The sequence below is a fragment of the Xenopus laevis genome, chromosome 4L, assembly GCF_017654675.1.
Source record: "Xenopus laevis strain J_2021 chromosome 4L, Xenopus_laevis_v10.1, whole genome shotgun sequence".
Taxonomy (NCBI): Eukaryota; Metazoa; Chordata; class Amphibia; order Anura; family Pipidae; genus Xenopus; species Xenopus laevis.
In genome coordinates this window covers 82,943,121-82,956,562 of record NC_054377.1, presented here as the reverse complement: position 1 = coordinate 82,956,562, position 13,442 = coordinate 82,943,121, and the positions used below count along the sequence as shown (strand labels likewise).

General features: G+C 36.9%; 1 protein-coding gene across 1 annotated transcript in view; it reads right to left on the bottom strand.

The window, feature by feature from the left end:
* usp24.L (ubiquitin specific peptidase 24 L homeolog) overlaps nucleotides 1-13,230 on the bottom strand; it is a 101,806-nt gene extending 88,576 nt beyond the window's left edge. Inside the window, exons 1-2 of the mRNA XM_018258288.2 lie at nucleotides 12,775-13,230; nucleotides 3,210-3,375 (exon numbers count right to left, since the gene is read on the bottom strand). Coding sequence (XP_018113777.1) covers nucleotides 3,210-3,375; nucleotides 12,775-13,032 — 424 coding nt within the window. The 5' untranslated portion in view covers nucleotides 13,033-13,230. The remainder of the gene's footprint in view (nucleotides 1-3,209; nucleotides 3,376-12,774) is intronic.
* Between the last annotated feature and the right edge of the window lie 212 nt (nucleotides 13,231-13,442).

Here is a 13,442-nt window from a genome sequence, read left to right as displayed (position 1 = left end):
CCTTTTTTACTCGTGAGCCACATTTAAATGTAAAAAGGCTTGGAGAGCAACACAAGCATGAAAAAGTCCATGAGGTGCCAAAAAAGGGCTGTGATTGGCTGATTGGTAGCCTCTATATGGACTGGTAGCCTACAGGAGACTCTGTTTGGCAGTACATCTGGTTTTTAAACAACCAAAACTTGCCTCCAAGCCTGGAATTCAGAAATAAGCCCCTGCTTTGAGGCCAATGGGAACAACATCCAAGGGGTTGGTGAGCAACATGTTGCTCGCGAGCTACTGTTTGGGGACCACTGGTGTAGAGGGTAACTGCTTTTGTTTTAAACAGATACTAACATACTCCTGTAAAAACACATGACTGAATACATTAACTATTCACTGATTCAGAAATTGCATACCTACATATTATTTCATATGATATTCCTCCAGTACATCTGTCATCAGTTACTAAAAGTAGTTCTAAACTGTGTTCAGTATGAATATCTTATTTTGTCTATAAAGAACTCTCCAAGCTTGTGTTCGTTTGCCACTTTCCTTTTCCTTACCTTTCCAATTTGTGCCAGTCATGCTGATGCTATAATACACTGGCCACTAAGTTTTGACAACCAAAAGATATATTTATGAATCGTCTAAAATAAATCTGAAGAAATTAAGGTTGAATTAAATCTTTTTTTTTAAATTGTGTTCAACATCTCATGCCTAAAAATACATAAGGGCAAATTCACTAAAGTCCAGAAATTCGCTAGCACAGCCTTCGCTAATTCACTAAAATCCGAAGTTGCGCTCAGGAGGCGAAAGGTACCGAAGTTGTGCTAGCGTTAATTCGTCAGGGTAAGTGAAGTTGTGCTATCGAAGGCTAATTTGCATACGGGGCCAAATTTAAATTTGAATGGACGTATATGCAGCAGCGCATACAGAACACTACACAAGCCCAGGGAAAGTTAATAAAAGTTTATATAGGTGCTCTACACATGTGCCCAAAGTATATTTAAGGTGCCATATGTTAACAAATGTAGGGGGGAAGGTGGGCACCCTAAAAAAAAATTTCATTCGTTTTCAGCCTACCACCCAAAAACATTTTCAAAATTTTATTTACTAACTCCTATCTACTCTATTGAACTTCGCCTACTCTGACCTGGCAAAGTAAACTCTGGCAAAGGAGGTAACTTTCAGAAAAAAAACAATCTTATTAAATTTTCATAGTTTCTCCCCCTTCGCCAGAGTGCAACTTCAGGGTGACTGTTAGTAAATTTGCAAAGTGGCAAAATTATGTCAAGCTGGCAATTTAGTAAATTTACCTCATACAGTTAGCATGAATGGATCAATTAACATATTCTTTCTTCATATTTTATGAGCAACTGCACTGTTTACATACGTTACACTAAAATGCATTAAACCATATGAATTTGGACTATCTCTAAGGGCAATGGCACACAGTAAGATTGGTCACCCAAGGTAAAACTTGACAAATCTACTAAAAATGACTGTAAAACAAATTACTCACACAGTGTGGGTTAATTATGGGAAAACGCGAACTGAGGAAATTTACTTTGAAAAAAGGGGTGGTTCTTCTTCAAGTTAACTTTTAGTATGTTATAGAATGGCCAATTCTAAGCAACTTTTCAATTGGTCTTCATTATTTCTATTTTTTTTTTTTTTTTAATTATTTGCCTTCTTCTTTTGACTCTTTCCAGCTTTCAAACGAGGGGGTCACTTACTCCATTTAAAAAACAAATGCTCTGCAAGGCTACAAATGCTATTTGTTATTGCTACTTTTTATTACTCATATTTCTATTCAGCAGCTTATTCAAATCAATGCATGGTTTCTAGGGTAATTTAGACCCTGGCAATTGGATTGTTGAAATCGCAAACTGGAGAGCTGCTGAGTAAAAAGCTAAATAACTAAAAAAAAACACAAATAATAAAAATTAAAACCAATTGCAAATTGTCTCAGTATATCACTCTCGGCATCTTACTAAAACTTAACCCAAATGTGAACAACCCCTTTAAGACAGATCTCGGCAAGTATATGCTTTACGTGTGGCAATCCTAATGTTACTCAATTGAAAGTCATTTTTGATAGATGTGTAGCCCACGACAGCACATATTAAACCACAGGTGAGAAATCTTACTGTGTCCCCGTTATCCTATAATAGTTGCCAAGGTATTTACATATGAGACATCTATTTGACAGCTGTGCTGAATAATACCCAACCACTTCATAGAATGTGCAGTGGATTCAGATCGTATTATTGCTTCCACTGCACATACATCTTGACAGCAACTAGGGCCAGAAGTAGGATGTGAGAAGTAGGATGAACTCTGCAGTTCTATACAGGGAGCCAAAAACCTTTACTTGCACAGGGAATATGTGCACCAGCTATGGAAAGCAGAGGTACCTTCACAATGTAACAAGGTGTTTGAGAAATTTCAGCATACTCTGTGAAATTAAGTATGTCTGTGTAAAAAATAAAAAAAATTAATTGATATAAATTTCTGGAGTTCAGATAGCATGTATGCACGTTGTGTGCCAATTGCATATAGTAACTCAGACCAGACAATGGTTTATTCTTTTTTTGTTTTATGAACATAAAAAGAGCAATATTCTCTAGAGTAAATTTCACTGTTTCACAATTCTTATATTTCCTATGCATAGCATCAATATATGGTACAAATAGATTCACCAGATAAATATAAATTAGCATAGGATCCAAAGCCTTGCAACTGAATGAGTATGATTAGGGGAATATTACACATTCATTAATGTCCTGAGGATCGAAAGCCAATTTATACTTTTTGTTGGATCTACTTGTCACATGAATATGGATGTCATGATGAGGGGATGACAGAAGTCAGAGGGGTGTTTTGTTTTGTTTTTTTATAAAGAATATTAGGTTGACTACATACTGGACTATCAAAACTGACTTCTCACACTAACCTGCCTCACACCTCCTGTGTGAGGAGCATGCTATGACAAGAGCTGCTATTCACTGCCTACATTGTACACACAGGATATCTTTAAATGATTTCAATAAGGGGTTGGTTTCCTTAGCACATAAGTCTTATATCTGGGGTTTTATGATACATCCACCTCTAGGCTTTGTCATAGAAAGAGAGCAGGCTGTAGCTTAGCTATAAAATCTGGATGACTGACAGCATCATTCTTATGTATGTCATATAGGTACATGTCAATAGAGACAAGAGAGTCTTACCAAGTTTTGCCAAGTAAGTGGAAGCTATCAAACATTTTCCAAGTGATTCTTCTCTTTTGTATGGTATGGACCAATGATCAGTGAGAACACGACTTTCAAGTTCATAAAGATTAGTGGTGGGAAATTCAATATTTTCTCCTGAGCAATTTCCATTTTCGTCATTTTTCTGCAATGATAATGAACAATGGTTTTAACACTATTAAACAATTCAGAAGAAAAATAGGTAATGTATTACACATACTTGAAAGAAAAAAATAATATGTTAATTGTATTTTAATAGAATTTAAAACTATTCTTATATACAGGAACAAACACACTGCACATTTATAAGCAGTAAATGTGTAAACTTGTTTTACATATCTGGTATGTACTTACAACAGATATCAACAACCCTTATGCCTTGCCTCTCTCAGACTACTACACCACAGGTGAAGTAATAGCAAAAATGTGTTCCTCAGTGAAGCAATCTATAGCGGCTTGTGTTACTTCAAAATAAAAAAATGAAGCAAGAAGGGATGTTTAGTATCAGAGTGAGGTTAACTGGTTGAGCCGAGTAAATTAAGGTTTTCTTGTTAATAGACCCAATTCTAATAATAGAACTATTGATGGCTGGATGACGGAAAGAAAATGCAAAAGGGATTAGAAAATGTGAAAGTAAACAAAGGTCCAAGACTGGATCCCAGGGTTTTAAACAAGCTTAGCTCTGTGACTGTCAAACGTCTTTACTTTTTTTCTCAGGAACCATTGGGGTCTGGCTAGGCTCCAAAAGATTGGCAAATTGTTAACAATGTGCCATTATTCAAAATGTTATCCCGTTCTCAGCCTCTAACTATAAGCCATACATCAGTGCTTGGAAAGCTCTTCTAGGGGTAACAAGGTACAGAATACCTGAATATGCTTGCAAGACACTGGGGTAATGGGGTAGCAGTGAATGTGGTCTACTTAGATTGTGCTAAAGCATTTGATAAAGTACCCAAGGTAAGCAACTAAAATAAGAAAAATGGGCATATTTGTAATTGAACTAAAGATAGATTACAAAGTGCAGTAGTAAATGGAACATTTTCTAATTGGACCAGTTTTGTTAGAGGAGTACCACAGGGGTCTGTTCTTGGTTGTTGCTTGCTTTTTAACTTATTTATTAATGACCTTGAGGTGAGCATTGTAAATAATATCTCTATTCTTGTGGATTATACTAAACTGTGTAAAACTATAACTTTCATGAAGGATATTGCAGAGAGATTTGACGAAACAAACAGAAAATATGCAAAAGAGGTTCAATGTTTATAAATTCAAGATCATGCATGTTGATATAAAAAACATCCTTAGATTATAAACTCTATGGGGCAGGGACCTCCTTCCTACTCTCTCACGTATCCCATGGCACTTAAGCTCTGTCTGCTTTGTGTATATTTAGTGTATTTGTTATGTTATTTATCCTCCCTGTGTGTACTTTTATACATTATACTGTGCTGCAGGCCTGTGCTTTACATATACATATACATATACATATATATATACATATACATATATATATATACATATACATATACATATACATATACATATACATATACATATATATATATATATATATATATATAAAATAAAACATAAATGCACTGTCTTGCATAAAAAGGGAATTCATTTTTAATCTAAGCAGAGAAGTTTTGGGCCCAGTGTCCTTAAAAGGGATATTAATGAGCAAGAGGGTGTATAGAGATATTCAACTACATTGGAAAAAGAAATGGAGCAATACAACTATGAGTAAAGACTGTCAAAGTTGGGGGTGTTTTTTCTTAAGAAAAGGAGCTTGCAAGGAGACAGGATCACTATTTACATGTACACTGAAATATATTAAAGATCATTTTTCCCATAGTAAAGTTCAAAGTACAAGAGGCTACCCCTTTAAACTTGAACTGAACTTTTATTTGAAGCAGTGCAGGTGGTTCTTAAAGGGAAAAAAGTACTTAATACTACTTGATAGACTTTTTCCAATCGAAATTGAATAGGTACATGATGAAAAATACTTATAATGCACAGAGCTTATGTGCCATTAGAACCATATCGATATGTATTAATTTAGTTTAAAGGGACAAAGACTGTAGCTTAGGGAAGGAAGGAGTTTGTTTATACAGTCCATGTTATCTCTATTTAAACAAATAAATGGTCCAGTGTACAGTGAGAGTTGGGGAGTTCATGCAAACCAAAAAACATTTTCATTAGTGATTTATAATAGCATAAAAATTAGTTAGATATTGATTTTTTTTATTAAAAAAAGTCAGAATTCATTTTCAACATACGTCCTATTGATCAAGTCCTATTGATTTGTTGACCAAAGGGTATATAAGTGCATATACTGCCTCTTTAATAAACACTTTACATTTGCTTTTTCAGACTCCATTTAAACCTCATTGGAAGTCTAAAACCCTCTGAGGTGCCAAGATAACCACAATAAACACATGGGGAAAATCCAGTTCCTCAGTTAAATGTGATAGCGTTCATCTCAGTGAAACAATATGACATCCTTACTCCCGCAAGTGTTTTTTATTTTTCAACATTTTACAATGTGAGCAGCATTTGCTACAGTCAGACTAAACTGATATCTACCACCTGCCACTCTCGCTATTTTCTTTGCCCCCCTGTGTTCCAGTTAAAAGCATTCAACACAGGGGAGTGCAGGTACAGACGCAGCCGATTCTTCTTTAGTGGGCGTCCTCACGATGACGCATGTAAGCAACGAATGCAGATGGAACACAGCACGTTGCACTTTGCTTTTAAAAAAGTGTGATGAAACACAAATCGAGTAAAACACAATTCTGATTGCTCATGAGTAGAATCGGGCAGGATATAATGGAATCAATCAGCTAATAAATTTAAACCCTCCCACAAAATGTGGGAAAATTTAAAACTTTTAACAAAAAGGGGACACACAAGAGTTTTTAAAGGAATTATGTCGCAGGAAAACACGTTTTTTTAAAAAATGCATCAGTTAATAGCAGTCCTCCAGCAGGATCCTGCATTGGAATTCATTTTCCAGAAGAGCAAACAGATCTTTTTATATTTAATTTTAAATTTGATGTGGAACTAGACATGTTCTTAGAATCCCTTCAAGGAAAATGGGCCAAAATCTATGGTGTAAAATGCAGGAAACTGCAACTTAAAATACAGAAAATACAACTTTTGAAATGCATTCATATTTCAAATACTACTTTTTATATAAGAAAAAGGAGGCGTGAGAGAGTGCAGAAGGATAAGATGAGTAGCTGCCTAGGTTAAAGATTCTGGCTGCAACTGAAAAGTGTACATGACAAGCACATAAAGCAGTGTCTTGATTATGTGTTGTGTGTGAGTCAAGATTCTATTCTGAAATGGTCTCCGGAAAGCAACAGGAAAACGATAGCATTGGCTTTGAGTGAGTAATTTGGAGTAATTGGAGAGGGCATAACAGCAAAAAGAGTGGCAATGCATGGATAGCATGATACTAGTGCATATAACATGACAACAGGGACTTTAAATGTGCTAATGTTCTATTAGGGAGGTGTAGGAAGCATAATATAGGAAATAACATTTTGTTTGCTTTCCCTATATTGCGGACATTATTTTCCCACCCCGTACACACAACCACATTAAGGGGGTTATTTATTAAAATAAAGGTTGAGTTTTATTTTACCCCCCCAAAAAATCAAGTTTTAAAGGGTATTTTTAGTCAAAACTTGAATTTTTGGGTTAAAAAAAGAAACTTTTTTATGCCCCGAAGCTTGAATTTGAAAATATTCCAGCTAAAACCTGTCGAGGTCATGTAAAAATCAATGCAGCTGTCTCTTGAACCATTTGAAGAAGTTTGCAGAATTCATGTTTGGGTTTTTTCAGTGGGTTTCTCACGAAAACTCAATTAATTACAGTGATTTGAGGTTTATTTCGCCGAAACCTTGATTAATTCAAGTTTTCGGGATTTCACTCCAAATTCACTTATTCGAGTTTTTTCCATTTGTGTTTTTTTCTTAACTTTCGAGTTATGAGTTCATTTGAGGAATAAAAAAACATCACAAACCTCTAAAACACGACCTTTGATAAATAATTGCCTAGAAGTTGCAATTTTACAGCTGGTGAAAAGCCATGTTTTCCAGATCCCAAGTACCATAACAACAGTACAGCATTAATGTAAATATTAACAGATAAAACAGACTTAAGTGTCAACAGAGAGAGCGCTCTACAGGGTCATAGCAAAAATGTGTGACACTCAAATGAATAACACAACAGCACCTCTTTAAGACTTGCTCCCAATCCCTTTCCGAAGTATTTATCATACTTGTCCCAGAGCCTGGGTGAGCATACAGAAGTGGGACTTGAGAACAGCCTGCACTTGGGTGGGAGGCGGACTTGCAAGGGACCTGGACAGTGTGATTTCCTGACCTGACTCAAGGTATTTTTGGGACTACACATGGGCCAAGAGGCTGCTAACCTGGTCAGAAAGAGAGATTAGCAGTTTATGAGACTAAGAGGGTTATTTATTAAAGATCAAGTTGTGTTTTCCCGAAAAAAGAGTTTCCACTAAAAACTAGATTTTTTTTGGGATAAAAAAAAAAAAAAAGAATTTTATTAGGCCCCGAAGCTGCTAAAAGCCTGAATCCAAAAATACTCCAGCTAAAAGCTGTCAAGGACATGTAGAAGTCAATGACAGAGGTCCCTTTATTTCATGGGTGTTGAAAGCCATTTGGAGGGGTAGAACTTGATGAACCCGATTTAACTATGTAACTATGATCAGAACAAAAGAAAGGTGGTCAAGAATACTTAGGTCGAGGTCACACGTGGGGTTTTTACATTGCAATTTTAAAAACTCGCAGTCGAGCATTAATACGCCAATGAAGCCACATGATATGCCTTTTTTCAGATTGTAGTTTTCTTTTCCCAACATGCATTTCTGTTTTTTCTCGTTCCCCACAATTCCACTTGGAAGACTTTTTGTAAAATCACAGTAGACAGCACCAGTCTTGAAGATTGTTTAAAAAAGCCTTTATTATAACTTCATGGCTTTATAATTTGAACAATCGCAACAACGTTTCAAGCCGCATGGCCCTTTATCAACACTTGATAAAGGGCCATGCGGCTTGAAACGTTGTTGCGATTGTTCAGATGATAAAGCCATGAAGTTACAATAAAGGCTTTTTTAAACAATCTTCAAAGACTGGTGCTGTCTACTGTGATTTTGGGATATTGAAGCTGGTGGAAGTGGACACCATTTGACGTGCACCTGGTCGCTACATTTAAAAATCAAAGTGGTGAGTGCTGGCTGACTATTTGTATATAGACTTTTAGTAAACTTTTGTTAAAAGAAGCCAAGTGGAAAAGTAATGTACATGCAAAATGTAGCAGTCCTGATCAGGAATTCGCAATGTAATTACATCACCAGCATATAATGCTGCAAATAGGTTTGTATGCAATTCATCTATGCTGCTTATTTCAGCGAATTGTATTTAAAACCTGTGGATTCCATAGAGTTCAATAATATGGAGCTTCTTTGGCGTATCGGTGTTTAAATACTGTCATTGTGTGTCGGATATTGGCTCATAAGCACCCCATAGGAATTGCGTATTCCATTATTTTCAATAGGCCTTCATTCTGTGTGTATGCTCAGCTGCACATTTTTAAAAATGTAACGTTACAATGACACGTGGGATCCCGCCTTTAAAAAAGGAACAGATAGCTCATTATATGATACAATCCTGAGTGAGAATAGGTGTAGCCTCAGGGGAGAGAAAACTAAATATTTTGTTGAGTAGGGAAATCTGATGAGCACTGTATATTTCTGATTATAGGAGTAGGTCAAAAAAATGTGTGTGTAAGCCTATTCCCATTCACATATGTAACCTTATTTATGACTGTAATGGCAAGCTACATTCAATTTTCCATGTTTCTTTTTGGTGCAAATAAAGACATTTCTTAGAAAAAAAGATGGTTATACTTTGTTTGGCCCCTCATGCACTACCTATACAATGGGGTCACCATGTGTATGGTCACTTTAATCTGCAGGTTTTTATACAATAACAAGTAGTTCAATGACACAATTGACATTGTTTGTACTTTAGTACAAACATTTTATTGTAGTGTAGCGCTGAGGAAGTATGAATGGTTGTAAGAAATGCATCAGGCCGCTCAACAATGTCATATGGAAATATATAATGTTTAGCCTTATTGCTCCATTAAGTAACCAGTAAGTGAGGGTTATTCTTATTTTTGTCATTAAAGGAATACACAAGATGTTGTGTATATAGTTATATGAGCTGTATTTTGAAGATCATGGTTCAATTGGGAGTTTGTAACACTTGTCTATATATAACTACGGACCACCAGATTATTTTGTAATTTTGTAATATCATGATTATGTGACCATCTAGTAAGCACATAGTACATATTCAAGTTGGACATAATGGTACTTTCGAAAAGTTGAAGTTACCTCTGTATGTGGTTTTGCCCTTCTGTACAGAATATTGGCTGGTATACATCAAACAATTTTGAAAGGGAACAATATAATGCTACTGCTGAATCACACAGACATCCATTTTTAAATGGACAAATTAAATCTATGTTAAGCATGACTCAAATGAATTGGCTTGTATTAGAAAAATCTTCTGCTTTGTCCACTTAAAATAAAATCCATAAACTTCCCTTTTTCTGTTATAAAGCACAAACTAATGGTTTCTTTTTTCTTAACACACACACTACCGCCTGGTTAAAGCAAGAAAATGTGTTTTGTAAAAAGAAGCCCTTCCCTTCTACCAATTGCTGCCTGTGTCTAGAGTTTACAGAAAAGAAGCAGTTTATTAGAAAGGGGTTTAACTTGAAAGAGTAATTTGATCATCTGTTTTCATCTTCATCTCCCACTTATGCTCTAAAAAGTCTTAGGGCAGTGCTGTAATAAGTGTAATGAATTTTAAACATAAATACAAGTAAGGCATCACCTTGAGTAGGCAGTGCAGTTTTGGGCTCCAGTTCTTAAAGGTACATAAAAAATTAAAGTGATTAACTGAATGACAATATAATGTACTGTTTCCCTGCCTTGGTAAAACGGGTGTATTTGCTTAGTTTATATAAACAAGCTGCTATGTAGTCATGGAGGCAGACATTCAAAACTGAAAAAAAGGGAAAAGGCACAGGATACACAGCAGTTAACAGATAAGCTCTGTAGTATACAACGGGATTCTTCAGAACCTATCTATCTGCTATGTACCATGTGCTTTTAACGCTGCCCCCATGGATACATAGCAGCTTGCTTATATAAACTATAGTTTTACCAGGGCAACAGTACATTAAACTGTCATTTCATTAAAACACTTTCTTTTTTTGGTTACTGTTCCTTTACAGGGATTCGGTCATGATTTTATGGTGGTTTTTTTTTATTTCTAAATTACACTGTTTACACTGCAAATAATTCACTCTACCATATAAAATTTTATCCCTGAACCAACAAGTGTTTTTTTTTAGTTGTAATATTGGTGTGCAGGCAGCCATCTCAGGTCATTTTGCCTGGTCATGTGCTTTCAGAAAGAGCCAGTGCTGCACTATGAAACTGCTTTCTGACAGGCTGTTGTATCTTGTGTTATCTGGTTAGCTTCCCATTGTTCTGTTGTTAGGCTGTTGGTGGAGGGGGGAGGTATATCACACCAACTTGCAGCACAGCAATAAAGAATGACTGAAATTTATCAGAACACATGACTGGGGGCTCCTGGGAAACTGACAATATGTCTAGCCCCATGTCAGATTTCAAAATTAAATATAAAAAAAAAATCTGTTTGCTCTTTTGAATAATGGATTTCAGTGCCAAAAATCTGCTGGAGCAGCACTATTAACTGAAATGTTTTGAAAAAAACATGTTTTCCCATGACAGTATGCCTTTAAGAAGATTATTGATGAGCTGAGATAAATTCAGAGACCCCAACTATAATGGTAAAATGGATGGAGGATTTAAATTACGAAGATCAAATATCAAGATTGCAATTATTTTCTCTGGAAAAAAAGAGGGGGGTATGGTTACAATCAATGCATCAGAAGCCATCCCTTTAGATTAAAGGAACAGTCATTTGAAGCAGTGTAGGTGGTTCTTCACCGTGAGGGCAGTGAAGTGGAATGCCATGCTGGATGAGGTTGTTACAGCAGATACTATTAATGCCTTTAAGAGTGGCTTGGATTATTTCTTGATCAAGCATAATATCATAGGCTATTGTGATCTTAAGATATAGATTTAGTTAGTATAGATATTGGTGCATTTATAGTTATGCATGTGAGTCTATAGATAGGAAAGCATGTGTAAATATGACACTGGGGTTGATTTTGAGGGGTTGAACTTAATGGACTGGTGTCACATTCTTTTCTGTCTTGTCTATTTGGTGTTTCACATTTACCAGAAAGGACTGCAAACCTAATGCATGCACATTCAGGTTAAAAACATCAGTGATACAAATTGTTATAACACTGCTATTAACTATTGTACTCAGATCTGTGGTAGGGTTTTATGTGCTCTTAGAAACCATTCTGCATATGTGTAAAGTAGAAAAGTTTACTTTGTGGCAGGCATGTGATACCTGGAGCCCCCAGCTTCTGTTGCACATTAACGTCATAATATTTGGCAGTCAAATGATGCTGCTAGGGGGTAGTTCATTAACAATTTAAAAAATGAATTGTCTTATTCTCCTTTATAAACCAGGCCACTATGTACATCCTGCAGAACTGATTAGTAATCAGTTCAGGTGCATGGAAACTAAAGCTGTCCTTGTGATGCAAGAGTTGTTTAGTTATTAACCATACAGGATTTCGTTTTTAAAGGTAAATAAAAATACTGTCCCTAGTTTTATAAAATAAAGAAATATCAAGTATGCTGCACAGTAGTGAACAAATCGGCAAAAAAGAAAAGAATTAAGCTCTTGAATTGTACACATTATTGCACAAGTGTCCGTAGCGGTGTGCTAGTGTCACACACAAGTGTCAGTGGCTGCATGTGAGTGAAACACACAAGAAAAAGGGAAATGTGCAGTGTTACCAGGCCAGGACTGGCAATCTGTGGGTTCTGGCAAATGCCAGAGGAGCTGCTGTAAGTTCCCATAGACAGTCACTATTTATTGAGCTGGTTGGGGGCTGCTTGGAAGGCCAGGCCAGGGCCTATTTTGATTCCCAGTCCAGACCTGAGTGTTACTGTCCTATGAGCATGAACCATGTCAAACTGATGGACAGATACTAACACTTTTATGATCATGAATACATTTGGATTAGTGGAATTGACCTTTGCAATGGACTGCGGTGTGATTAGATATATACATCATTTCTACAGATATGGTAACAGAAACCATTTTGTTGTTAGTTTCTCAAAAGAATGATACAGTAACCATATTGCAATAAAGAATGTTCACCTCTGGCCACAACCTTTGCTGAACACAGGAGCTTTGCACAATTCTTGCTGAATCAGCGAGCCGTAACACAACATTACCATGGAAGTTTGACAGATACGGCCAAAAGAGTGTGCGTATGCTAAAAATAAAGGATCATTTCCAAACCCCGTTCCCTCTTTCCTCACCTCTGGCTCCACAACCTCATGGTAGGCTGGGGGAGGATCAAAGCCTCCACTGCCGCGACTGCCACTGTCACTTGTGCCTCTACTTCCACTGTCCATAGGCTCATAGCCATAGTCCAGCCCGGGCCTCTCGTTGGTCAGCAGAGCCACCGCCTCGTTTATGTCATTTTTAGCCAAGCGCAGGGCCTTACGGATAGCGCCAGGATCAGAAAACCCCATGCATAATAGCGTGGTCATGTGCTGCTCCTCTTCCGTCTCCATGTTTGCGCTCCAGGGCGCTCTCCTTTGCAGGTACTGAAATTTAGATTCTGCACCTCACCAGATCACCTCTGTGCGCCGCCATGTTTCTTCCAACACTTCCACACCCCAATCAGCTGCACCACAGGCACCCAGCCCGGAGTCCGACATAGAGAAGGCGGGCGCAACGCAATCACGTGACATAACATGTGATGTCTTCGGATATGGTGGCCATATTGTGGAGGTCATGTGCTCGCTTCAGCGTCTTCGTAATAGCTGTATGAATTCTGTTTAAAAAAATGGGCGTGCTCTTCAGGTGTAACCATGGCACAAGCATGTCATTAAAATACTTGTATCAGAAATTGGTTCATCCGGTGCTTGGTAGTATATTCATGCCCCATGGGAGGCTATCCCCAAATCTGGGTAAAAGTCCA